Genomic DNA, 27,882 nt, shown 5'->3' with positions numbered 1-27,882 from the left:
CTGTGGACCAGGCTGGCCTCGAACTCACAGAGATCCGCCTGGCTCTGCCTCCTGAGTGCTGGGATTAAAGGTATGGGCCACCACCACCTGGCGGAACTATATATTTTTAAAGAAACCAAATGGTGCCCACAAAATACCCATACATATAAAATAACAAAATATAAACCAATAAAAAAGAAAGCAAAAGAAGGCCTAAAAAACAAGGCATACTGAAATCACCATCATTGGCTGTAATATTGATTCACTTACTCTCCTAGCAAAGGCACTTTACTTCTGTGTCTGAGTTTCTTCTGTTAAATAAGCAGGATTGGTGATAGCTACACCAAGTTTCACATGCTTGGAAAACAAAAACATCCTTTCTTCTTAGTAAACAAAAACTTTCCAAAAAGCAGCAAGTTCCAGGATTAGAGTGTACAAATCATTACTCTAAAGGACCTAAGGTGTATGAAGCTTATGCTGTATCTTTTACATTCTCAATAGCTGTTAACTTTTGGTTAATAAAGTAGAAAAACCAATCATGTAATAGGTATATTTTCATTTAAAAATAATGCCTGGCATATTTTTCTTCATCTCTTTCCTTTGGAAACAAGGGTCTCCCTATGATACCTAGACTGGCTTTGAATGTGTGATCGTTCCCAGTAGCTAAAATACAGGTAGGTGTATACTTTCACACCTGGCTTGCCCATCTTCTTTCAGAAGTGGGCTTTTATATTTTATTTTTTGTCTGCTACACAACTTTTTACCTTTTGAAACCTGGTTTGTTGGAAAGAGTGTTCCTATATCTTTAAATATAAATTTAACACTAGTGATGAAGACTGGTGAAGGTCATTCTACTGTCTCTCCTGGTACTCGCCAAGTCCACACGTTACTATATTTAGACAAGATCTGCTCACCCTGTTAAAGATAGAAGACGACTCAGTCCTAGGCTTGGCTCACAGCAGTGGGGATGGTTACTGCGTCATGGGGAAAGATACTACCAGCAAAACTATTGATGCAGCATTCCTTGACAGCCAACAGAACAACTAATGCTCAATTGTATTCCATCCTGAACAGAGGTATAATCTCTGCAACAGAGCAACCTCTTTATCATACGTAACTCTGGCACAGTCAGGCCTAAAGCACTGCTATGAATACCTTTCAGGTAACTCACTTGCCAGAACTGCCTGCCACACCTCATGCAGACAGAGAGTTGCCCAGGTTAACAGGGTAAAATGTTCAGCAGTTTTGTCTCCTGGGAACTAGAACAAAACAGGTTTTCAACTTGGGAATCATTAATCTTCAGAAGCACCAGAGACTAACAGTGGGAGCTACTCAGTAGTCTTCTGGTTGACAGTTTCCTGGATCATGTATCTCACCAAAGAAGGCCCAAGTGAGGGCAAAGTTGACTCTTCTTTACCTGCCCTGCTCTCAATCCAATGTGCTTGTAGGACTTGGACTGATTCACTGACCGACTGACTGATTGATTGACTGAGTTCTCTAACGGCCATGGAAGTGGTGCTGGTAATGGGGGAAACCTCATATTTCTTAAGTGGTCTCTAAATCTGGAATCCAAAGAGTTTGAAGAAAATATTTGAAAAATAAAATTGCCTTAAAATAAAGCTAAGAAAATCCCAATTAAATGCAGACATTTTAATAAGGGAAGCATTTAAAAGGCTGTCCAACCCTCAACAGAGAGAAAATGTCAAATTCTTCTAGCATGGGGAAATCATGACAGAGAAAAATCTTTTTTTTTTTTCTGTTTTTTTTCGAGACAGGGTTTCTCTGTGTAGCTTTGTGCCTTTCCTAGAACTCGCTTTGGAAAAGACCAGGCTGGCCTCGAACTTAAATCTTAATGGTAAGTTCAAAAGAAAACAAAGTTTATTCTGTTTTTTAAATCAAATGCCTAAAATGATCCTTTTTCAATTTTGTTACTGTTATTGGTCTCTCTATGTAGCCCTGGCTGTCCTGGAGCTGTAGACCAGGCTGGCCTCAAACTCACAAAGATCTGCCTGCCTCTGCCTCCGAAGTACTGGAATTAAAGGCGTGCGCCTGCTTCTATTCCAGATTCTTTTTTTTTTTTTTTTTTTTTTTTTTTTTTTTTTTTGGTTTTTCGAGACAGGGTTTCTCTGTGTAGCTTTGCGCCTTTCCTGGAACTCACTTGGTAGCCCAGGCTGGCCTCGAACTCACAGAGATCCGCCTGCCTCTGCCTCCCGAGTGCTGGGATTAAAGGCGTGCGCCACCACCGCCCGGCCTATTCCAGATTCTTAATAGTGTATGTGTGTGACACAGTGTGAGGGATGTCACTGGATTCTTTTGATAACTGATGAAAACCATGGTCTTTGCTTTTTCTAGAAAAATTAATGCAACATTCTTAGATAGATCCTCCTTTGCATATTTTTTCAGTATACTTGTGAATTTCCCACTCTAAAGCTAGCAGGGGAGTCCAGCCCTTTGATGCTGTGATGTTGAAACCCACACACATGTTGGGCTGCATTCACAGCTATAATTTGCAGGATAGACACACTTGGAACTGAAGGAACCTGGTAATCACCTTACGGGACTACACTTGGCGGGATTGACAGCCTTCCCACTTCTACCTGTTGCTTTTTTAGCAGGTGACAGCGCAGATTTAATGAGGCAATGACTTAATGATTTATATTTGGATTTAACTTTGAAACCAGAGGCAATACAGAAACTGCTTTGGAGTTTCTAGGGGTCTTTGTTAGCATTATAATATTTTATAACAGCTGTTTGTAGATAAACTCTTCATTGACAACCTATTACTCATGCTGCTGCCTTCTTTTCCAAGTTTTGAAAACCCTGATCTAAATAATAAACATTTTAATATTGTAATGGGTTTTAAGAATTAAGTGGAAGCTCATTTACTAGATATATCAGTTCAGTACTACAAAGGATTAATATTTTAAAAATCATTATAACTACATCTGGCAAGCAAATAAGGCTTGCCATCTATTTCCTGCATTTATTGAATACTATAAAAAGTTGAATGCTACCAGAGCATGCCACTTAATTATAATAATTTTTTTATCACTGAGAGAGATATAAGAACACACCAGTACAACAGCTAATCTTACTGTGATCCAGTACAAAAAGAAATGACTAAATTTACAGCTTTATTGACTTAAGGATCTTATAATCAGTGCTACAGGAAAAGGAGATTAAATATAAGATGCAGCTGTTAGGACAAAGGTTACCGTACCTAACAGTTAACACACCTCAGCTGGGCTAGGTGTGAATACCCATAATCCTACCACTCTGGCATTTGAGAAAGAAGAACATTAAGTTTGAGACCCACAAATTGAGGTCGACAAATTTAAGACTTGCCTGGGAGACATAGGAAAACTCTGTTTCAGACTAACAAACAAACAAACCCTCAAACCAACCAACCAACCAAAAACATCCCCCAAACCAAAAACCAAGATAATCAAGCCTTAGAAGTCTTGTACTCAAGAAAATGAAGATATCAACCTATTTCTCACTGTAGCCTACCATTAAAAATTATATTTTAAGTAAAACAAACAATAAGAAGCTGTATCAGTCTCCATGATGCAGTAGCCTAATATCATATAGATCTGCTATGCCTAGAATTGATTTATACATTAACATGAAATGTCTAGAGCTCAATTTGTGACTCAACTAATAGCTTGCTAGTTTCTGCTTTATTTTCTCTAACCTGGCATTGTCTTTAGAGCTTGTTTCCTATATTTTTTGGTGTTTTATTGCTTTCTTTAAAGCTGCATTATCACCTGATTATTTAGTTACAGTAATTTGTTTACACTTAGAATTTAAGTTCTTGTTGTTGTTGTTGAAACAGTATCTCATATATCCAGGGCTGGCTTCAAACAATGTAACTGAGTTCACTTTCCAACTAGTGGGATGGAATTTAAGTTCTGAGAGTTGATTTAGTCTCCTTTGTTCTGTGATATAATCACAGTGCCTAGACATCTGTTGGTGACCAACAAATGAGCTTTCACTAGTAGATATATAAAACTAACTGGAGGCAATAAACCTTATAAAATAAGCAAGAAGACCTGGCTTTCAGTCCCTGCTCTTTCATACATTAATTAAATAACCTTGAATAAGCCAATTAATCTCTTTGAATATCAATCTTGTTCTTATAAAATTATGTTGAAAGGAGTTGGAGAGATGCTTGGTGAATAAAATGCTTGCTATGCAAGACTGAGCACCTGGGTTCATATTCCAAGTACTAGTGTGAAAACCAGGCCTAGTGGCATGGCCAGCACTGGAGGTGAACAGGTGGATCCTGGGTGCTATGCTGGCCAGCCAGTCTAGTGCAAAGGTTCTGTGAGAAAATCTGTTTCAAACAATAAAGTGGAGAAGTAATTGAAGAACATATCCAGAAGTCAATCTCTGGTTTCCACAGGGGCCACCCAAGTCAGCACTGCTCTTTCATCCCAGTCACTGTAACGGCTGTATGAAATAATGAACATGGAAACTTGAGGCATATTTCAGTTATATTATACTCTAGAAGTTATTCTTGGAAACTGGAAAAACGTCTGTAAAACAGATTAATTTTAAGAAAGCAAGATTTTCTGTCATCTTATCTTTGGCCTTTCTCACTTGTAAAGTCAGAACAGACAACTGAAAAAAGGCACAAGTCTGCATAGATAATGCAGGGATAATATTGGTCTCCAAAACTCCATAAGGCTTTCTCATCTATAAAAAAAAAGGAAAGAAAGAAAGAAAGAGGGAAAAATACTAACAGCCTCATATATACAACTGCTTGAACAAAATGCAACAGCAATAGGGAGATTTTTAAGAAGTATAATATGGGATGTGTTTTTCTAGTTTTATCAATTAATTACAATTCTTAAAAATAAAATCCAAATCTTGATTGTTTCACCAACCAAACAGAAGGGACTATTCCATAAGTTTCACATGGACTAACAGAAGAATACAGTTTTTTTCTGAGATGGATAAGCTCTAATTCTTGTCCATAGGTGCTTCAACACTGGCAAGGAAGGATCAGAGTGGAAAGATTAAGAACAAGAAGAAGAAAAGCCAGCCATGATGGCACACATGTCAGCTAAACACTTGGGAGGCTGAGACAAGAAGATCTTTAATTCAAGACCACATTGGGCTACTTGTGAGTTCAAGGCCAGCCTGTCTCTAAAAGCTAATATGGGACCAGTGAGATGGCTCAGTGGACAAAGTTACTTGCCACACAAGCCTGGTAATCTGAGTTCGACTCCTGGAACCCATAAAAAGGTGACTGAAGAAAGCCAACTCCACAAGTTGTCCCCTGGCCTTCATACAAGTCCTGCAGCATGTGTGTCTACCCCTCCTCCTTAGTAATAAATAAACCAAACAAAAAGACAAAATAGGGGTTTGGGCATATATAGCTCTCATTAATTCTAGCTATTTACAATCATGGCCAATTTCATGGGTTTGTACAGTCACAAAAGGTCCAGCTTACACTTGGTATAATCCTCTGTTGGTGGTATCTTGTAATTCTGAATGACTTAAGAACAATGGGCCCAAATACTTAATTTGCACTAGGCTCCACAATTATGTAGCTTTCCTGCTTACAATCTTTTTGTAAGGTTAGAGGACAAGGACAATAGCTTATGGTTTCAATGATGTTATACAAGGACCACTGCTAAATAAAAAGGAGACTTATTTTATCTTTGAGGCAGTCTTATTATATAACCAGGGTTGGCCTTAAACCACAAATCTCCTGCCCCAGTTGCTCCAGTGGTGGAATTACAGCTGTGTGCTACCATGCCTAACTTGAAAGGAGACTTTTAATTAGGCTGCAGATCAAGTATTTGTAGTACTCGAATACTGAATTCTAAAGTTCTCAAAAACCGTTCAGTAAGAGCCCATTTTAATAGCTCTAATAAGAAAGGGAATATTACTTGCCTCTCCTATTTTTTTGCTCCTATCATGTCAAAAGATGAGACTAGGGGGCCAGAGGAATGGATCAGCAGTTAAGAGCACTGGCTGCTCTTAAGACCTGGGTTCAATTTGCAGCATCTACATGATGGTTCACAACCATCTGTAACTCCAGTTCTAGGAGATCCAACACCTTCTTCTGGCCTCTGCAAGCACCACACACACACACACAAGTGATACACAGAAACACCCAGGCAAAACATCCATACCCATAAAATCACAATTTAAATAATAAAAAAGAAATAATATTAATAAAAATCTACATAAATCTCATCTGATATTCTGTTCTGAAACCACACTGCTTGTCTTTTTTTTTTTTTAATTTGTTGCCTGTTACCTCATAGTAATCATGTATGTATGTAGCAACATTCCTATTTAAACAATCTCTGGATCTGCAATCTCCAGTACCTCCTAACTTAATTAACACACACTCTTTGAAGAGAAAGATTTACTTATTGTTATTTATGTGTATGATGCTTTGTCTGCGTGCACCATTCTTAACTGCGGAGCCATCCTCTTTAGCCCAAGAAGCACTCTTCAAAGACACTTTGGTTTCTTTTCTGTTCTTGCTGACTGGAGAAATATCTAGTAATTTTTCTTTGGAGCTGAAAGGTTGAAGCTGATGAAACGAACATTTCCTGGGCTGTAATTCAATTTCCCATTCTAAAGGGGCCAAAACTGATCCCCTTAAAGCAAAAGTGACCCCACATTACTCACTTTGCCCTTTAGACTCCTTGATTTCTGACAGTAGTTGGACAGGCCAGGCACAGAGGCCCACTCAGGTGAACAAAGGCTCACCATGCAAAAGAGATGAGCTGTGGCAGAGAGGCTGGAGAAGGCACCGAGCTTACCCTCTGTGCAGCAGTGTGCAGGCCTGCCACTACTATGAAACACACGAGATCTCAGCTGAAAGGACAGTCCTGCCCATAAACACACTCCTTAGGAAGCAGGTTGATTTCAAAGGAAGATGGCAACCAACACTAATGAAGCCGATATATACTATGGCTTCCTTTTTCTTTTGTGCCTTGTAATTGCCACTCCCCAACCCCTGTAAACTGGTCCTTGGGGCTATTTAGATCTGCTGGTGACCTCCTACACAATCCTCATATAGTCCTCAAAGATGGAAACTGTTAGCTCAAGAATTTCAGTGACATATTCTCTAAAAAGCTGGTGACATGTATTCATTGTTTACAATAAACAGGGTCAGGAAATTCTAATTCCAAAAGGTCATTAGCATTACAAACTAATATCTTAAAATTTCACTATCATTGGTAAGGTAGTACTATAGGAAATCTCAGGGATATTTAACATTTCCTAAGATGATCATCGTGGGCTTGAAGCTAATTTCATAGAGAACTCTAAGTAAGCTTGTTTGCTTATTTTTTCATTCTAAAATCCTGTAAGTTTAAATCATGATGCCTTTAGAATAAATGAAATTTGAGTTGAGAGCTTTAAATTAATAAACTATATATATGCTCAAAATAACTTGGAATTTGTTTCATCTTAACACTGCACCATAAATCAAGGCATTTTTTAAAATTAGCGCTTATGTCTGAAAGGAGATCTTGATAGAAAAGCCAAGTAAAGGCCAAGTTTTTTGGGTCTCCAAGTAGCTCAGATGAACTGAATCTAAAATTGGCTTTCCTTGATTTTATTTTGCTTCAGGAATAAAAATGAATTACTAGAATTGCTAGTGGGAGTAGAATGCTACAGCTGGTGAGCAAATTTATAATCTATGTCAAAAGCCTCAAAAAACCATATATCCTTTAGCTTAGGAATCACAGAATTGGTCTCTAGGACACTTCTTTTAGGAATGTGTACAAAGATTTAGGCACAAGGACATTCACTAGATGAATCTGTTTATAACTGCAGAAGAAAAGGACACAAAATGTTCAACAGTGGAGCAAATATAAAACAGTTCAATGAAAACAATCAATGAAGCCAGGTGGGCGGTGCACGCCTTTAATCCCAGCACTAGGGAGGCAGAGGCAGGCAGACACTATGAGTTCAAGACCAGTCTGGTCTACAGAGTGAGTTACAGGACATATTAAAGAAACCCTGTCTCAGAAAAACAAAACAAAACAAAACAAGGCGGAGGGGAGGGGAGGGGAGGGGAGGGGAGGAGAGGGGAGGGGAGGGGAGGGAGAAAACAACCTAACAAGAAGACTATAGAAGAAATGCTTTCTGAAACAATGCAGGATTTTCCCTATTTGCCAAACTCAACACACACACACATACACACCTAAAATTACAAAATATTATGTAGATGTAGGGCAACTGCATTTTTTGTTTGTCTTTTTTCCCAAGCGTAAAGAACTGATTTTGTTGTTGTTGTTGTTGTTGCTGTTTGTTTTTGATTTTTTGAGACAGGGTTTCTCTGTGTAGTCTTGGCTGTCTAGGAACTCACTCTGTAGACCAGGCTGGCCTCAAACTCAGATATCTGCTTGCCTCCTGAATGCCAGGATTAAAGGCATGTACCATCACCTTCTAGCTTGATTTTTTTAAAATAATTTTTAATATTGTTATTAACTCTTTGAGAATTTCATATATATATACAAGTATATTCACCCTTCAATCCTTCCCTTAGTCCTCCCAGATCTATTCCCTACTCCAATTTTTTTTTGTCTTTTTTTAAAAAAATAACTCACCAAGTTTAATTTTTCCACACAAATACTTAGGAGTGTGGGGGCAGTCGCCTAGAACAACGATTGACCTATCGGGGGCTGCACCTTTAAAGAAAACGGACTCTCTCTCTCAAAAGCCATCAACTGTCAAGAGCTTCTCAGCTAGGGGTGGGGGCTTGCCAGCACTTTTCCCTTCCACGATGGAAGCAGTGGTTTGATCTTGTGCAGGTTTTATGTAGGCAAACACAGCAGCTGAGTTCATAACAACAGGAGACACTGTTTCGCTGTAGTACTTCCCAAACTCTGACTCTTACCATCTTTCTGCCCATGCCCTCCGCCCTTCTGCAATGATCCCTGAAAACAACTGCATTAAAAAAAAAAATTGTTGTTGTTTTGATACCGAGTTTTGCCAGGCGGTGGTGGCACATGCCTTTAATTCCAGCACTCAGGAGGCAGAGTCAGGTGGATCTCTGTGAGTTCGAAGCCAGCCTGGTCTACAGACTGAGTTCAGGACAGGCACCAAAACTACACAGAGAAACCCTGTCTAGAAAAACCAAACCAAAACCAAAACAAACAAACAAACAAACAAAAGAGAGAGAGTCTTCCCATGTAACTATCTTAGGGCTTCTATTGCTGGGATGACACACCATGACCATGGCAGCTCTTATAAAAAAGAAAGCACTTAACTGGGGCTTGTTTACAGTTCCAGAGAGTAGTTTATCATCATCATGGGGAGCATGGTGACAAGCACAGCAGGCTTGGTGCTGGAGAAGTGGCTGAGAGCTATATCCAGATCCACAGGCAGGCAGAGAGAGACTGGGCCAGATGCTGTGACATCCCTAGTGACATACTTCCTCCAACAAGGGCACACCTCCTAATCCTTCTGATCCTTTCAAACACTTCACTCTCTGGTGACTGAGCATTCAAACCACTACAACTCCACTGACAAGTTCCCAAACTAATGGTTCTTTAAAAAATGGATTATACAATAACAGGATTTTTTAAAAAAAATGTTTATGAGAACTAGGTACAACACTCAGATAAAACATAATTAAAGAGGGCTAGAATGGAAGATGGTATTGAAAAAGTGGTCTCACTCTTTCTGTTATAAGTAATACTTATTTCAAATCAGTAAAGTCAGAAAGTCTCATTCACTGGGCCCTCATGGATACTAACTGACTTTTATTACATAAAATATAAAACAGAACAGAACAAAGGTGCATGAGAAGATGCTGAGCTCATAAGCTCCCACAGCCAAAGGGACAAAGGATGCTTAGAAGAAAAAAGACAAATATTTTTTTTTACATAGTCACTACAAAAGACAGTCAATATAATTATAATCCAAAATTAAGACATTCAGGCATAAAATACTCTCTTATAGATTGTGGGTATACATGTGAACCTTGGATAAATAAAAAGTATGGAGAATAAAAGTAGTATTCATATCTGAAAAGGTTTAACTTTTCTTGTGAATCATCTCATTTGAGCTCTATAGTCTTGAAAAAACGAAGCAGTCATAAATATAAAATATGCAACAATTTGGACCATTTAGCTGATTATAAAAAAATAATTCTACTTCTATGTACAGAGACCTAAAGTTTTAGAACTGGTTAACGCTGAGGTTTCTCTTTACTGGAGAATTATTCAAGACTCTGGATTTTGTTGCTTTAACAGATGTAACTAATGTAAAAATCCTTTGGCTACTGAAAGAAGAGTCATATCCCTCTAAAAACAGATTAACATAGAAAACCAACTTGCTAAATTCATACAACATTTGAGAAGATGGTGGACCCAGATTTGATCTCTGGTATGTAACATTAACAATCTATTTATAAATCATTAGTTATATTTATTCCAAATAACAGGAAAGTCTAAAATGTCCTTAATGTTTTTAGCACATTTCTTCAAGTTAAACATAACTGAGTGATGGGTGGCAACATCCTGCTTCATTCAACAATGAAAAGCTAACTAATTCTATCTGCACAGTTAGGATATTGTTTTTCTTTTAGAAATCCAGAAACAACATGATGAATTACAAATTGCATGATAATACCTGTATCACTTTCCTTTAGTTCCAAGGCAGCTTAACATACAGTAAGTATATGTAAATATATATATATATATGTGTGTGTGTGTAGTATATATATATATATATATATATATATATATATGTATGTGTGTGTGTGTGTTGTAGAATGTTATTTTAAGGTGTGTTACTTTTGTTTATGTTGCATTTGTTTAACTCTGTGAAGCTATGTTACTTTGCCTGTCTAAAACGGTCTGTCTAATAAAGAGCTGAATGTGAAGCAGGAGAGAGAAATAGGCAGGGCTGGCAGGCAGAGAGGATAAATAGAAGGAGAAATCTGGGAGGAAAAAAGAAGTAGCTAGAGAAGGAGGACTCCAGGGGCCAGCCACCCAGCTACACAGCAAGTCACGGAGTACAAGGAAGATTTACAGAAGTAAGAAAACGTTTAAAAGCCTAGAGGCAAAAGATAAATGGGATAATGTAAGTTAAGGAAAGCTGGCTAGAAACAAGACAAGCTAAGGCTAGGCATTTATAATTAAGAATAAGCCTCTGTGTATGGTTTATTTGGGAACAGGGTGATGGGTCCCCCAAAAGAGTAAAGAACAACCAATAACATATATACATGTGTGTGTGTGTGTGTGTGTGTGTGTGTGTGTGTGTGTGTATTCACATTTACTAGACAGATCCAAGAGAAGTGTACAAGATGATTTGTGAAAATTAGAGCATCTTCAAGGTTCAACAGCTTTTGGATACAGAGGCTGACATCTTTAATCATTTTGGCTTTGGGGAGGGGTTTTGCAGAGTAGGTCTAGAAAAACTGCCCTATTTCAGGAGTGAGAATAGATGTCAAGTAGCAGAGTTTAGCAATATCTACTCTTTATCATCTAGAAATCTAGAGTACAGCAACCCCCCATTCCAGTTCATCTTCATTGTACAGATTTATAGTTCAGTTAACTTGGTTAAGCATAATTCCAAGGCCAAAGTTCAGAGCTCATGTCTGCCCAAACCTACCTTATTGCCCCACAGACTACAAATAAAACCAAGTGTAGATAAAGCCACAGAAACTTAGTATCAATAATGAAAACAGAAATGTACCTTTGTAAGCTCCCAACAGCTCTCTGGTAACCTGTCCTTCATAACTTTAGGTCATAACACTCAAACAACTTGAATGTGAACTAATTTGATAAACTTTAAAAAATGACAATTAAGACTATTTGTGGTAGTCTGAATGTAATTGGCCCCCATAAGCTCATTGGGAGTGGCACTATTAGTGTAGCTTTGTTGGAAGAAGTATGTCCAATGGAGGCAAGCTTTTGAGGTCTCCTATGCTCAAGATATGACCAGTGTCTCAAACCTCTTCCTGTTGCCTATGGGTCAAGACGTAGAACTCTCAGCTCCTTTTTTAGCACCATGTCTGCTGCATGCTGCCATGTCCCACTTTGATGATAATGGACTGAACTGTGACTGTTACTGAGCTGAATTGTAAACCATTCAATTAAATGTTTTCCTTTATAAGAGTTGCCATGGTCCAAAAGACACAGTCAATAAGACAAAAAGACAGCCAACAGAATGGGAAAAGACCTTCACCAACCCCACATCTGACAGGATTGATCTCCAAAGTATATAAAGAACTCAAGAAACTAGACATCAAAATACTGAACAGTCCAATTAAAAAATGGGCTAAAGAGCTAAACAGAGAATTCACAAAACAAGAATCACAAATGGCTGAAAGACATTTAAAGAAATGTTCATCCTTAATCATCAGAGAAATGCAAATCAAAACAACTCTGAGATACCACCTTACACCTGTCAGAATGGCTAGGCTAAGATTAAAAACACCAATGACAGCCAATGTTGGAGAGGATGTGGAGCAAAGGGAACACTCCTCCACTGTTGGTGGGAATGTAAACTTGTACAACCACTGTGGAAATCAGTATGGTGGTTTCTCAGAAAATTAGGAATCGAACGACCTCAAGACCCAGCCATCCCACTCTTGGGCATATACCCAAGGAATGCCGATTCATACCATAAAGATACATGCTCAGCTATGTTCATAGCAGCACTATTTGTAATAGCCAGAACCTGGAAACAACCTAGATGCCCGTCAACAGAGGAATGGATGAAAAAAACGTGGTACATATACACAATGGAGTACTACTCAGCAGAGAAAAACAATGAAAGCATGAAATTTGCAGGCAAATGGATGGAACTAGAAAAAATCATCCTGAGTGAGGTAACCCAAACCCAGAAAGACAGTCATGGTATGTACTCACTCATAAGTGGATTCTAGATATAAAATAAAGAACAATCAGACCACAACCCATAGAACCATCGAGGCTATATATATAGCATGGAGGTCCCTAGGACGACTGTGGTTTATAATAAATTTCGGTTTTACTCAATTATTGAAAAATAATAGCCAAATGAATGGAAACATGAACTATGAACCAAAGGCTGAGGGGCCCCCAGCTGGATCAGGCCCTCTGAATAGGTGAGACAGTTGATTGGCTTGATCAGTTTGGGAGGCAACTAGGCAGTGGGACCAAGTCCTGTGCTCATTGCATGAGTTGGCTGTTTGAAACCTGGAGCTTATGCAGGGACACGTGGCTCAGTCTGGGAGGAAGGGACTGGCCCTGCCTGGACTGAGTCTACCAGGTTGATTGCAGTCCTTGGGGGAGGATTTGCCCTGGAGGAGGTGGGAATGGGGGGTGGGCTGGGGGTAAGGGGAGGGGATGGGAGGGGGGAGAATAGGGGAACCCGTGGCTGATATGTATAACTGAATGGTATTGTAAAATAAAATAAAATAAAATAAAATAAAATAAAATAAATTTAAACAAAAAGAGTTGCCATGGTCATGGTATCTTTTCACAGCAATAGAAACCCTAAGACACTATTCAAGGATCAGAAATAATAATAAAAACAGTATTAATTTAAAATCAAGAAGACATCTTATGCTTCTTTATTTGTTTAAATTTGGTCCTGGGGACTAAATTCAAGGCCTTGGGCATGAGTTTCTGCTACTGAGCTAAACCATCAGCCTGTCATGCCTCTTTAAAAACTTATATTAGTTTCTTTTCCTATGAAAAAGAAAAAAATATTTTAAACAATAAATGAGTGTCTAACTCTATTTCATCAGAAAACTGGCTCTAGAGTTAAAAACTACCATAGTTATGTTTAATCAATGAAAACAAAGACAACTGAATATTTTAACATCACATGCTAGGTAAACACTCAAACTGAGTGACACACTAGCTCTATTTTATAACATTTTAACACTTGGAGGCATTTTTTGATTTGGATTTTAAAATACAGACAGTCCTGCTCAAGACATGTTTCAGAGCACAGAAAAGACAAAAGGCTGCCTAACTCTTTCTATTGATCAGTCTTAAGCTGGATAATGACAAATCAAAGATTCTATACATATCTGAGCTTTTAAATGCAAAATCTTAAATATTAGTAAGCTAACCCCAATAATATGTTAAATGAATAAAACAACCAGGGTATAGCTCAGTTAAGTAAGGGTAAGCTTTAGCCGCTCAATGCTACTCTATTACTAATAACGGGGGCACATGTCTTATTTCAGCAAGTATCAAAAGTATTCAAGAAAATTTAGCTAAATCATAAAAATCTTTGGAAGTTAGCTGTAGTACAATTAAATACTTTCAACATGTTAAGAGGTATATGCCATAACCTGTAGCATGATGTATAGAGCATACTTATTTACAAAACATAAGAAGCATTCCACTTACAAGAAAAATCAAGACAAGTATTTTGATAAACTAGATGCCCCAGTCAAACCAATTTAAGAGTTATTCTCAAAGACACAGAACTCATTTATAGACAATATAATCATTAGCCCATAGAAGTTGAGAAAAATCAAACTAAAAAACAAAATCTATATTAGAAACAAAGAACAGCAAGGCGGTCTGATAAAAAAATATACATGGGTCCTGTCAGACAGCTCAGCAGGCTAATGTTCCTGTTACCAAGCCTGATGATCCCATTCAATGCCAAGACCCACATGGTAGAAAGACCTCCTCAATATGGCTCACATATATACCCATATACATATAAATAAATAATTGTAATTAAGATAAATAAAAAAGAAAATATGAAAAGCAATAGTTGCATTAGTAACACACATGTTGTGACTAATTAAAGGTATTGACAGCCAGATGTGGCACACACTTTTGATCTGAGCACTTTGGGAGGCAGAGGCAGGAGGATCTCTGTGAGTTCTAGGCCAGCCTGGACAACCAGGGCTACATAGTGAGACCCTGTTTCAAAAAGACAATAAAACAAACACATGTCTTAACATCCCATACCTCTCCAAAAAAAGACTTGTAAAATTAAATAACAATAAAAACCAACGAGATAGGTCCTGCCAAAACAGATATTTAAACATCAACTAAATCTTTTAAGAAAATGCTGTGGTGTTGATATATGAATATAAAAACACATCAAAAGATTTAAGGTTATAAAGTAGGCTTCAAGTATAGCTGGAAAGGTGGCTTAGCACTTAAGAGTCCATTCTGCCTTTAGGAAATTGGACTTGAATTTGATTTCTAGCCCCCATGTTAGGGGGCTCACAGCCACCTCTAACTTCAACTTCAGGAGGATCTGACACTTCTGGCATCTGAGGGCAATTATGTGCACATGCCCACATATACACATAATTAAAAATAAATCTTAAAAAGTAGACCTCAAGTATCTATAAATTTAATACTTAAAATATCTAGCAGTTTAAATTCGTAAAGAATGGATCATGGTACTGGAAAAGGTGGAAAAGTGCACACCTTTATTCCCCACTTTCATTCAGCAGAGAATCCTTTGGGCATTCAAGCTTTGGGCATTTCAAGATACCTAGTGAGTTCTAGGATAGCCAGGGCTACATAGAGAGACTAAAACATAAAACACATCAATTGGTAGTAGAATACTTGACAGAGACGAGCAAACTTTGGGATTTGAGACCCAGCACAGGATTAAAAATTGTGTCACCAGGGTAAGAGTGCAGCCAAAAAAAACCCCCTGCTATTTAATGTTACTATTAATATAGTATTAATGTTAATATTAATATAATAACACTGACTAGGTTGGGGACTGTTGAGATGTTTCAGTAGATAGAAGCATTGCTGTACAACCCTGACAACTTGAGTTCAATCTTTGGAATCCATGTAGAAAAGACAGATGTGGTGGCACACATCTGTAATTCCAGCATTTTACTAAAGCAAAATGGGAGACAAGAGGATTCCCTGGAAGCTCAAAGACCAGCCAGCCTGGAGTATGTAGCAAGACAGAAGCAAGTCAGACCCTGCCTTAACAAGATGGAAGGAGAGAACCAACTTTCAAAACTTATTCTCTGTGCTGGGGCACATGTACACACATGCACACCTATGAGCAGACATGTACACATGAGCACAAAGACACACATGCACACATATTAAAACTTTTAGGCACACGTAGCTTCATAAGAGCTTGGATCACAGACAGGAAATGCTGTCCTAGGTTCCCATTCTACCAGAAACAAGCCATATGTTTCTGTCCAAATTACATCACCATTTTTTCCCTTAATTACTTGCTACGTAAAATGTGGTTGATTACTTTCCCAATCTGCCTCTAAAAAACATAAAGTAATGGCTGCTAAAGCGTGGTTCATACATTAGCATCATGAACATCATTTAGGAACTTGTTAGAAGTTCAGACTCTCTAGCCTATAGGTTCAGAAACCAGCCACTTGTGTTTTAGCAAGCTCTTACGGTGTTCATGATGCAAACTGAAGTCTGGAAAAGAGCATATGAAATCAACTGGACAACTAGAAAGAGGAACTGAAATGAAAACAAAACAAAATGAAACACCACCAAATTACAAGAGACTGAGGCAGGAGGATCATGAGTTCTAGCCAGTTTGAACTATACAGCAAAATCCTATCTCAAAAACCAAAAGCAAACCTGAAAACAGCACACACACACACACACACACACACACACACACACACACACACACACACACACACACACACACACACCTCAGAAAAACAAAACAAAAACCAGAATGATTCCTTTCTTTCAAGGTCAGGAAAGGGTATACGTTGGATAATTTTGATATGCTTCTCTGTTGTTGAGCTTGGACTTTTAGAAAGAACTGATGTAAAAACAGGAAATCAAATTCATACACCTAACTGTAGGGGGATGTTTCTCAGTCCCTCCCTGGCCCATGGTCTAGACACCCACAGTCTCACAGCCACTTATAAAATAAGTACTCAGAGGCTTATATATTAATTACAAACTGTTTGGTCTATGGCTCAGGCTTCTTACTAGCTAACTCTTACATCTTAAATTGACCCATTTTTATTAATCTACGTAATGCCATGTGTCTCATAGCTTTCTTTACCTGTGTTGCATTACATCTTGCTTCCCTGGGCAGCTCTCAGCGTCTCTCCTCACCCTGTTTCCCTGCTTATATTTCCCACCTGCCTCTAAGCTGCCTTGCCATAGGCCAAAGCAGCTTATTTATTAACCAATTAACAATATACACAGCATACAGAAAGACCATCCCATAGCACCTAACCAAGTAAATAAATACACATATTTTAGTTCAAGGGTAAAAAGCTCAAGGAAACCTCATTAGCAAATCAAACAACTTCTTAAATACATAAGTTCCCAGACTTTTGAGTAGAGGTTTTCATAATGGTTCCATTTTTAAAAGTAGCCTTGGGCTGGAGAGATGGCTCAGTGATTAAGAGTCCTTACAGCTCTTGTTGAGGACCAGAGTTCAGTTCCTAGTACCCTCATTAGTAGCTATCAGACATTTGTGATTCCAGCTCCAGGGGATTCAACACCCTCTTCTGGCTTCCTCAGGCAACTGCACTCATGAGCACATATCCACACACATAATCAAAACTATGTTTATAAAAAGTAGTCTTTGCCGGTATTTTATCTAGATCTTCTCTAAATATTTTAGGATTAAAAAATGGCCATTTATTTCTGTGTAAGCCATTAATTTGGCATGTAATTATAATATTTAGAGTTCACTTCCCAGGGCTGCAGATGGTATAATGGTTCTCTAAAAGTAGGACAGTGCTGGAAAGATGACTTAGCTGTTAAAAGCACTTGTTTTTACAGAGGACCAGAGTTCAATTTCAGTGTAAGCACCCATGTTGGACGGCTTACAACGGTCTTTAATTCTAGCTCCATGTGATCCAACACCCTGACTTCTGAAGACACCTACATGCATGTGTATAAACACACACCCACACCCCACATAATAAATCTGAAAAAAAGAAAGAAAGAAAGAAAGAAAGAAAGAAAGAAAGAAAGAAAGAAAGAAAGAAAGAAAGGAAGGAAGAAAGGGCCATGTGTGGTGGTGCATACCTTTATTTCCAGCATTCATTTGGCAGAGAATGCTTTGGGCATTCAAGCATTTCAAGATACCTAGTGAGTTCCAGGACAGCCAGGGCTACGTAGAGAGACCCTGTCTCAAAATAAAACAAATCAAGCAAAAAAATAGGCTTCCATATTTTTCAAAAGTTCAAGTGTTTATTAAAAAAGTATATGTGGGCTTTTATAGGGGGCAGAAATTTTCACAATAATTTTGGTAAGATTTAAGATTTTTATTTATGTGTATATAGGAGACCATGGAGGCCAGAAGAGGGTATCAGATCCCCTAGAGGTGGAGTTACAGGTAGGTGGTTGTGAGCTATCTGCCATGGGTGCTGGGAACTAAATTCAGGTCTCTGGAAGAGCAGCAAGTATTCTTAACCACTCAGCCATCTCTCCAGGCCGAAGATTCTTTTAAAAAAATGTGTGTATGTTTGTGTGTGTGTGTGTGTGTGTGTGTGTGTGTGTGTGTGTGTGTGTGTGTGTATACATACACATGTGGAGGTCAGAGGATGACCTTGGGTGTCATTTTCAGGGATGCCATCCATTACTTTTGAGACTGTCTCTCACTGGCCTGGATGACCTGAGACCTAGGGATCCTCCCATTCCTACTTTCTAGCTCTGGAATTAGAAGCGTACATGGCCAGGCCTGGCATTTTTATATGAATTTTAAGGATTCAGCTCAGGTATGCATGCTTGCAAGGCAAACACTTTACTGACTGGGTTATCTCCTTAGCCCTGCCCCACAACTCTTCAAGTCTGACGTTTGATCAGATGATTTACTGGGTTGCTCATTACCCCCCCCCCCCCCCCCGCCCCACAAGTAGAATTAACTAAATAAACTTTGACGACTTTTCTGGGGAGATAGAATCTTTTGAGCCCAGGCTGGCTTGTAACTCATTATGTAATGGAGGATGACCTCAAACTTCTGATCTTCCTGTCCCTATCTTCTATGTGTTAAGGTAGCAGATATGTACCACCATATCCAGCTTAACTTGATTACTTAACATTCTTCATTGATAGGTCAAAAATGGTACATATGATGAATTTTATGTAGTGGCAAGTAGAGACTTCAATGCAACAATAATAGCAAAATCAGTAAAATTGATATACCAACTACTATTTGTATATTTCATCCACATATATATCACAACTGAAATCAAAGAGTCTATGAAATCAATGAAACAGGTGTCCAAAGGCCACACTGTAAAGACCAAGAATTTTCTCACATAAGAAGCCTTTATAATCTCACTGTGGCCTATTTAATCTTTGACTCAAGTCTCATAAGATTTGTTACTTGGTTTCTAAATACACAGCTAGTTGAGCCAGCAAATGAGAAAGGGAAAACAAAAATCCTCTAAAGAGCAAAGCTTATTCTGACAACTACTTGGAAAAGTGTGTTCATGAATCATTTCCCTGAAACTTAAATCATGTTTGTATCAGCCTTCACTTGGGACTCTTAAATCTGAACTCCTCACTCCTACCCCTTTGTGAGGCAGGGTTCTTACTGCATTGCTCAAGCTGGCCTTGAACTCAAGATTCCCCAGCTTCACCCTCCAACTTAGTTAGGATCTATAGGCACAGCTACTACCCTGGGCTCCTCGCTGTGAATCTGAACCTTTTAGTTACTCTGGTTAGTCTTTGCTATTTATATATCTGCTACTGCATGAAATGCTCCTATCAGTTAAGGTGCACATTATCAGATGTTGTGGAATAATCTTTTTGTACACTGTGAAGATCTGTCACTCTGATTGGTTTAATAAAAAGCTGAACAGCTAATAGCTAGGCAGGATTTTCAGGGCAGAGAGGATGCTGTGAAGAAGGGCGGAGATGCTGAGAGTCTCACACCAGACACTGAAGAAGCAACATGGGAAATTCATAGATGAGGTAAATGAGCCTCGGGGCAGCACACAGATGAATAGAAATGGGTTAATTTAAGTTGTAAGAGCTAGCTGGAGATAAGCCTAAGCTATAGGCCAAGCTTTCATAAATAATAAGTCTCTGTGTGGTTATTTGGGAACTGGATGGCAGGACAGAAAAGTCCACCTACAACCAGATTTTAGAAATAAAACTTCCTTTTAGAAAAGATAGCACTCTTTAACTAAGACCACAGATTGAGAATCTGATTTCAAAATCTACGTTTATCTACTCCACATTCTCACATTTTATTTCAGGGAGTTCATTAATTTTCTGAAGTCAAGCCACAGACCTCCAGTTGACCATAGTGTCCAGATTGAGTCTGTTTGCATTAAGTAGCAACAATAGATACGTTAAGTCCATGGATTATTTTTTAATGATGGTAAGCTAGGCAGCATTATAAATGTTTAATAAACATATCCAAAGCAATACTAGTAAGTGTAGTTTAGAAGCCAATACTACAGCAAGCTTCTTTTAAGATTAAAGTGAGTTGCATATGATATAACTCAGAGGTAGAGTGCTTACCTATCATGTCTGAGGTATTATATTTATTCTCCAGCATTTCAAGAAAGAGTCAGAAAGACCAGAGATGAAGGACAGGAAGAAATGGAGAAAGACCCTAAAAATTAGGGCCAGTCATGGTGGCATACCCCTTTAACCCCAGCACTTAGGAGGCAGAGGCAGGCTGATTTCTGTGAGTTCAAGGCCAGCCTGGTCTACAAAGTGAGTTCCAGGATAGTCAAGATTGTTATACGGAGGAACCCTATCTTGAAAAGCCCCCCCCCCCCAAAAAAAAAGGAAGAAAGAAAGAAAACTTAAAATCGTTTGATGTGGATTTTTGTCACTAGTATGGCCCTGAGCTTCAGCCTCATCATTGTAAACAGAACAAATTAGTTCACAAGACTCCTGTGATGACTAAATGAGATAACAAACATTAAACACAGCGACAAGTGGTCCATAAATGGCAGTTATTAGCTATTATTCAAGTCAACTAACTCATTTTTGTTGCAGGGATTTACAGTTTCATAAAATGTTAGCTAAATAGATAATCTCTTCTGATCCTACCAAGGAGGAACCCTTGTACTGTATTCCCATTTACAGTGGGGAAACACAAGCCAAATGATTTACACAAGGACAATAATTAGTAGGAAAAGGTATCTGGACCTTTGATCATACTAGGAAGTATAGTTTAAGAATACTCTCTCAAGTTTAGGAACTGCTTTTACGTTCTGGAGCGGGGCCATACAAACAGAATCACATATATTTGTCTTTTGTGACTGGCTTATTTTACTTAGCACAACGTCTTCAAAGTTCATCATGATCGCGCACATGTCAGAAGTTCCTTTTTTTAAAAAGTTAATTTTTTAAAGATTTATTTTTATTATTTTAAGTTCTCTGTCTTTGTGTGGGTATGTGCAGGTGCTGGAGGCCTTGGATCTCCTGGAGCTGGAGTTACAGGTGGTTGTGAGCAGCCTAGAGTGTGAGGAACTTGTCCTCCCCCAAAGCAGCACTCACTGTTGACTGCTGGACTCCCACTCCAGGATTTTCTTCCTTTAAAAAGTGGAATAACGTTGCAAATATGTATTCAGAGCATTTTGTTCATCCATTTACTATCCAGGGATGACCTTACACTGCCCACCTTCCTTAAGGACTGCTACATTTGAGTTTGGTTATTAAATTTCAGATCGTTCACATCTTTCCTCCACTTTCACTCCATCTCCTCTTACCTTTTTAAAGTGAAAATACAAGTAAGGTAGTTTAGTGTACAGACATTAGCGTAAATAGCACTAAAGTAATTTTTCCCTGTTTGATGTTTTTTCCCTCAGGAGCTTCACCACGAATCAACATAAAGGAAAAGTGTGAACCTCAAATTTGTTTAATTCAATTGAGAGGATAGGACAATTTATCAACAACTAAAATAGTAAATTAGGTATGAATGTATCTACAAATCACTGTGCTTTTAATAAGGGATAATGAAAAGGTTTTGCTGACATTAAATGGAGTTCTTCAGGAGGGAGACAGTAGCAACCCTGTTTGGAGGCTGGCTAGGGAAATCTCAGCAGGTGATTCCTCTTAAGACAAGTTAGAAGGAGCTCAAACACACTAAAACTGCTACTATCTCATGTAACCTTAAACCTCTCCATCGGTTTAAAATTGCAGTTTTAATGGTGACGTTCCTCTACTTTCAACTTTAAAACTGTGAGGTGAGATTAACCACAAGCTTCAGCACACAGTTCTCACAAACAGGCAAACCACAACGGAACAACCTGACTTCAAAAACAATGACGATTTCAAGATGCGCGTGAATCCTTCTCTTCAGTGATTCAAAGTACAGGAAGGCTTGTGCTGTATGTACTAGTCGAGGCGGGGGGAGCATAAAAGGAAACTACGGAAATCGAATTTTCTGAAATTTCCAGACGACAACGGAGTGAAGAGTGGTTGACTTTCTTTGTGTGAACCGTAACAGAAACCTACAGTCATATGCAAACCTAAGACCCACTACCCCAAGAAGTTGGGCTGCCAGCAGGAGCCACAGAACCCCTGCGTTTCTGGCAGCTATTCTGATTCTACCAACCACTCTCCCCAGATTCTCGCATGCTACAAAGCTCGGCTGTCACTCGGTCACCACAGACATCTAGGAGGCCAATTCACTTTTACACTCCCTCAAGGTTCGATCGTCGTTCTTCCGAAAGACTCATCTGCCCACCAGGCTCTCAGACACTCATTGCCTCTACGAATCCTCCAACACCTTCACCCCACCGTCCAACCCAGATGTGCCGAGACCTCGTAGCACGCACGCTGCGCTTTCGCCCTCGTTCACTAGTTCGCGCCTCAGGATGCTGGGAAAAGGCGCTTGGAAAAGCAAACTTTCTGAGCATTTGCAGAGGCAAACTCACAGCTGGTTGATGGCGTTCTGCGAGATGACCGCATTGGCAGAGAAGTAGGGGATCATGTCGGGGCCACAGAGGTTGCAGGTGCTGGCAGGGGGCGCCTTCCTCTCGCCGGCCAAAAGTACTCCGAGTCATGGAGCCGACTCACGAAGCACAGCTTCGCATCCTGGACCCGCGTTGGAATAACCCGGGCCAGAGACGCTGGTTCCTGGCGGCTGAGCAGGGTCTGCCGGAGAGCTCCGAGGCAGCCGCCGAAGCCCTGGGGCTCCGCTGAGGAGTCTGGGCTGACGGGCGCCGCCAGCAGCCCTCCCCCGTCCGCGTCCGGGGCGGGGCGCCCGGGAGGGGCGGTCTAGAGCGTCCGGAGGGTGGGCCCCGCCGGCGCCCCGCCCCGGAGCTCCGGGCGCCCACGCGGATCCCGCAGCGCGTCCGGGCATGCTGGGTAAGGGTCTGCTGGAGACCGCAGCCTGGTTGAGGGACTGTGGTTCGCAGAGAGAATTTCTCTACTCGGAATGATCAACTGAAAAAAGCACCAGCTCTATGCATTGTAGCCTCTTAGCCAGCTCTATCACTATACCTCAAACAAACCAAGTTTATGAATGATCTTCATAGTTTTTAAAGGCCTTACATGCATAAGTTAAATATTTATAAATGGCTTTCTTAGGTCCTCAAGGTGGAGCTCAAGAGATTATGGTGTGTGAGAGAGCTGCCTTTACACTGTGGACAAAATCTGCTAATCCTTGTAAACAAATAGAGGGTTCACAGCCTTAGTTGTACATACAATTTGTGAAGATTAAAATATCCCAGTGTCTAACCTACACTTTAGACCAATTAAATTGTACTGTCTTTGGAATGAGATCTAGATGTCGGCATTTTTTCGAAGTTCTCCTGTTTCCATCTATGGCTTTCCCCACTAAACGGCATTCTCTGAAGCATTACAAAGTTTAAGCCCTTCCCAAGCGCCTTCCAGTAGGCTAAGGAGTGCTTTCCCACTGACTAGGAATAGCTCTGTGAAAGGTGCCTCTCTGTTTCAGGTAGTGGTTTGGAGTGGCCAGCACACAGAGGCACTCTGCAAGCTCCGCATCCTCTCGCTCTTCCAGTCTTACACCAGAGCAAATGTTTTAGGAATCAGTATTTTTTTTTCTTTTTAGCATTTCTGAATAATTGTCTAAAATATGTATTAATGGTGCTGCCACAAGAATCCAAAAGCCAGAAATTAATAAATTTTAAAAAACGATTTAACCAACCAATTAGAAAAGACTAGTCACTTTCAACGTCTTAGGATCAAGAAAAACAACAAGTTTGTTTTATATGAAAGTAAAGGGAAGCTTAACAATTTTCAATATGTTAACAATGAAATAATCTAAATATAAAATTCTATGCCTAAAACCAGGATTACTTTTTTATTAGTTGACCATAAAACTTCAAGCTATTAGCAAGGTGCTGATAGGCTTGGACTTCTGTGAATCATACAGAAGGAGGTATCTAGTGTAGTAGATCAGACCCAGGTGGCAAGTGAAGAGTTAAGGGAAAGACTGGACGTTAAGAGTTTCATCATCTTCCTCCATCTCTAGGAAGGAAATGTTTTAAAGAGTTGTTCAAGCTGTGTCAGCAGCACCCAAATGGCAGTGTAAGAAAAAAAAAATCTGCTGATACACCCCAAAATAAATTGCTTAAAATATCTGGCAAACTTGCCTGTTTGAAACATCTTCCAGGCTGCAATTTATTACAGCCTCCTGCTGTGATGATAAAAAAGGGGGGGGGTAGGGCGGTACTTTAGAACAGCATTAAGGTGAGCCCAGTTCCTTTCATGACACAGCAAGAGATGGGAATTTTTATTGAAGTCACTATTAAATGATGTCATATAGGAAAGATGATGGCATGGTAGTCATCTTTATCCGAAAAACAATTCAGCAAAAAATGTGTATTACTTGATTTTGTCAAACTCATTACTTCTTGCATTTAAAAATGCTAGGGATAAAGATTTCACAGATGAAGATTTTGTAAATATGTATACTTATGTCACATAAAAAGGTTCCTAAAATGATGCCCCAGAAATGCACAGTCCTTCGGTTTTGCTTTAAAAGACCTCTGTCAGCCATTCAAGTAAGTACATGGTTAATACCTCTAATCCAGTCCTCCTCAATTCTCCCTTTGAACAGTAACATGGGAAATTTGGAAAGTTGCTAGGACACATTTCTTGATTTTTTTTTTTTAAAGAGAAAAAGTCAAGGATTTTTTATTTTTATTTTTATTTTTTTTAAGGCAGGGTTTCTCTGTGTAACAGTCCTGGCTTTCCTGGAACTCATTCTGTAGACCAGGCTGGCCTCGAACTCAGGGGATGTACCACCATGACTGGCCACCATCACCCAGTTAGTCAAATTATCATTTTAAACTGGGAAAACTTTAAGAAAAAATTTCTGCTACTGTCTGTTTTTGTTGTTGTTGTTTTTTCCCCCCTGAGACAGGGTTTCTCTGTATAGCTTTGCGCCTTTTCTAGAAGTCACTCGGTAGCCCAGGCTGGCCTCGAACTCAGAGATCTGCCTGCCTCTCCCTCCCGAGTGCTGGGATTAAAGGCGTGCACCACCACCACTTGGCTACTGTCTGTTTTTAAAAGATGAACAAATTTTTCTTTTAAGTCTGTAGTGTCAAAATGTCAATCAATTTAGTTTCTGTACAATTTAATCCTTTATTCTCTCCACAGTTAGAAAATGGCTCTAGAGACCAAGCTCTCTAAACCTAAGAAAATTAAAGGAATTAAAAAAATGATTCTCAATTAGACTGAAGAGCATGAAATTCGCTAAGCTAGTTTCATACTCTGTATCAAGTTAGGGGGGCTTTCTGTTTTCCTGGTTGTTTTTAACTTCACCAAGCCTGTGGAAAAAAACTAACTTACTTCTTTTTACTTGAGTTAGAAGATGAAGAATGAGTTTTGTCATGTAATTTGTGACATATATTTTCAAAGGTTCAAAGTGTTCATAGCATTAAACAAATTAAAGTAACAGCTATCCCTTGTACTGTCCCATAAAGTACTTTTATGACTACGTGTCCACATTTCTCCCACTAAGGTACAATACTTATAACAGTGAACCCTGGAGACTTGCATGCTCACTTGAAAGCATGCTAGACCTGGAGGTGAATGCAGTGGGACTGAAGGATGGAGACATGCTTTTGCTGCTCTGAAGATCATTTGTATTAATTGCAAATTTAATGGGCCAGAAACATCTCAGAGGGCATAAATTCTAGTTCTAATGGTCACTTAACAAACTAAGACTGATCAAGTCACTTAATTCATCTGTAAAATGATATAATAAGACCTTTAAAAAATTTTCAAATTTGTTCTGAGAGTTGAAAATCTTAGAGAAACTATTCTCATCCTAACTAAACGTCCTGAGGTGCCAGGTGTGGTAGTGTATGCCTACTGTATCCTAACACTTGGGAGGCTAGAGCAGCAGGATCACAAGTTCAAGGTTAGCCTGTATTATAGAACTCTTATCTCAAATAAGCAAGCAGGGCCAGTGAGATGGCTCAGTAAACATGACAACCTGAATTCAATCCCTGGGACCCACATGGCAGAAGAGAAATGTCTTCCACAGATTATCCTCTAACCTCAACATTGGCACTGTGGTGCTGTGGTATGCCCATACATATGCATACATGCACACATACATTCGTGCACACACAAAAAATAATTGTAACTGAAAAAACAAGCAAGCAAACAAATGGAAAAAAAGACTCTGAAATATGAAATATATTTAATCCACTTAAGATAGTCATCTAGTTCAGATCAATAGAGACTGGCAGTTAAAAACTTTGGTTTTAGAATTAATAAACTGAGTTAAGGTGACAGTATCAGCATTTAATTTGTGAATTTATTTTGGGGATTAATTAAAATAGTATCTATATTTTAAAAGAATACCTAATGCAAAGATCTACACTTTGGCTTTAATGTCTGGTATATAAAGGTAAGGCCCACTATGTACCATGATTTTCTTTGTTTTTTTTCCATAAACATTAAAAAGTGGTAATGACTTTAGTATAAGTTCTAGGTCTGGGCATGGTGGCATACATGTTTAATCCCAGCACTGGGGCAGGAGAATCTCTGTAAGTTTAAGGCCAGCCTGGTCTACATAGCAAGTTCCAGGCCAGCCAGGGCTATACAGTGAGATCCTGTCTAAAAAAAGAAAGAAAGTTCTAGGGCCAGTGAAATGGCTCAGTGGTTCAGGGCAGTTGCTGCCAAGGCTCCTGACCAGAGTTCAGTCACACATGGTATGAGGTGAGCACTAATTCTTGAAAGTTGTCTCTCATCTCTGTGCACATGTACATACAGAAAAAAATTAATTTTTTTCTTTTTAAGATACACAGACAAAAATATTGTGTGGACAAGTTTTTATTATCATAAAGTGGTCATTCAGTTTCCAGTAACAGAAAGCTAACTTGTATGTGTTTTATTATCTAAAAGTTGATGAAATGAATGAAAACTGAAATACATACAAACATCTCTATGTTTCATCATTTCATTTAGGAAGTTTCACTGTTATGGCTTACAGGTAATTAGTCATACTAACTATTACAGTCTATAATCATCTGATATCTGCAATGTTTGCTTGATTTATCTAATTTTTTAAACTTTCAAATAATAGCATTAAGTTATATAACTGTATTCTTGTTGTATACCTGTTCATAAGAAAAAATGATTATACTAAGCAGAGGGCCTACCTGTGTTTTTATGTTTTCTCTAAGGGCTTGGTCTAGAGAAATAAATAGTAAATTAATCCCTTGAGTGACAAAGGGAAGAAAACCAACACTTAAAAAGATACAAAACAAAAATCTTCCTACCTGGAGTAACACAACCTACAGTCTCTTGTTAATCTGTAAAATGCCAGGACGAAACTCTCGAGATAATACTCCCAGTTTCAGATCTGTTGTCCACACAGGACTAAGAGAGCTATCTTAATACACTTAGTCAAAGACACTCTTCAAACAATACAAAACACCAAAATGTTAACAATAGCTCTGAAAAGCAATCATGTTTTGTGGGTATTTAGTTTTAAAACCTGACAATAGTTTTAAACACTTGAGTTGAACAATGTCACTGAGCCTTTATAATGATTTACATAGAACTTCCCACACAA

General features: G+C 39.0%; 1 protein-coding gene across 5 annotated transcripts in view; it reads right to left on the bottom strand.

Moving 5' to 3' along the window:
* The window catches only part of Ssh2 (slingshot protein phosphatase 2), a 247,927-nt gene that overhangs the window by 93,034 nt on the left and 127,011 nt on the right, over positions 1-27,882 (bottom strand). Inside the window, exon 1 of one of the 5 annotated variants that reach the window (XM_076577579.1) lies at positions 22,757-23,073. The exons of the other annotated variants lie outside the window; for them this stretch is intronic. Within the exon in view, the coding sequence (XP_076433694.1) occupies positions 22,757-22,812 (56 nt within the window). The 5' untranslated portion in view covers positions 22,813-23,073. Of the gene's footprint in view, positions 1-22,756; positions 23,074-27,882 lie in introns of those variants that run through there. 5 annotated transcript variants of the gene reach the window in all.

The sequence above is a fragment of the Peromyscus maniculatus genome, chromosome 8 (assembly GCF_049852395.1).
Source record: "Peromyscus maniculatus bairdii isolate BWxNUB_F1_BW_parent chromosome 8, HU_Pman_BW_mat_3.1, whole genome shotgun sequence".
NCBI lineage: Eukaryota > Metazoa > Chordata > Mammalia > Rodentia > Cricetidae > Peromyscus > Peromyscus maniculatus.
The sequence above is the reverse complement of the archived record's forward strand: the minus strand, read 5'-3'. Positions and strand labels throughout refer to the sequence as shown.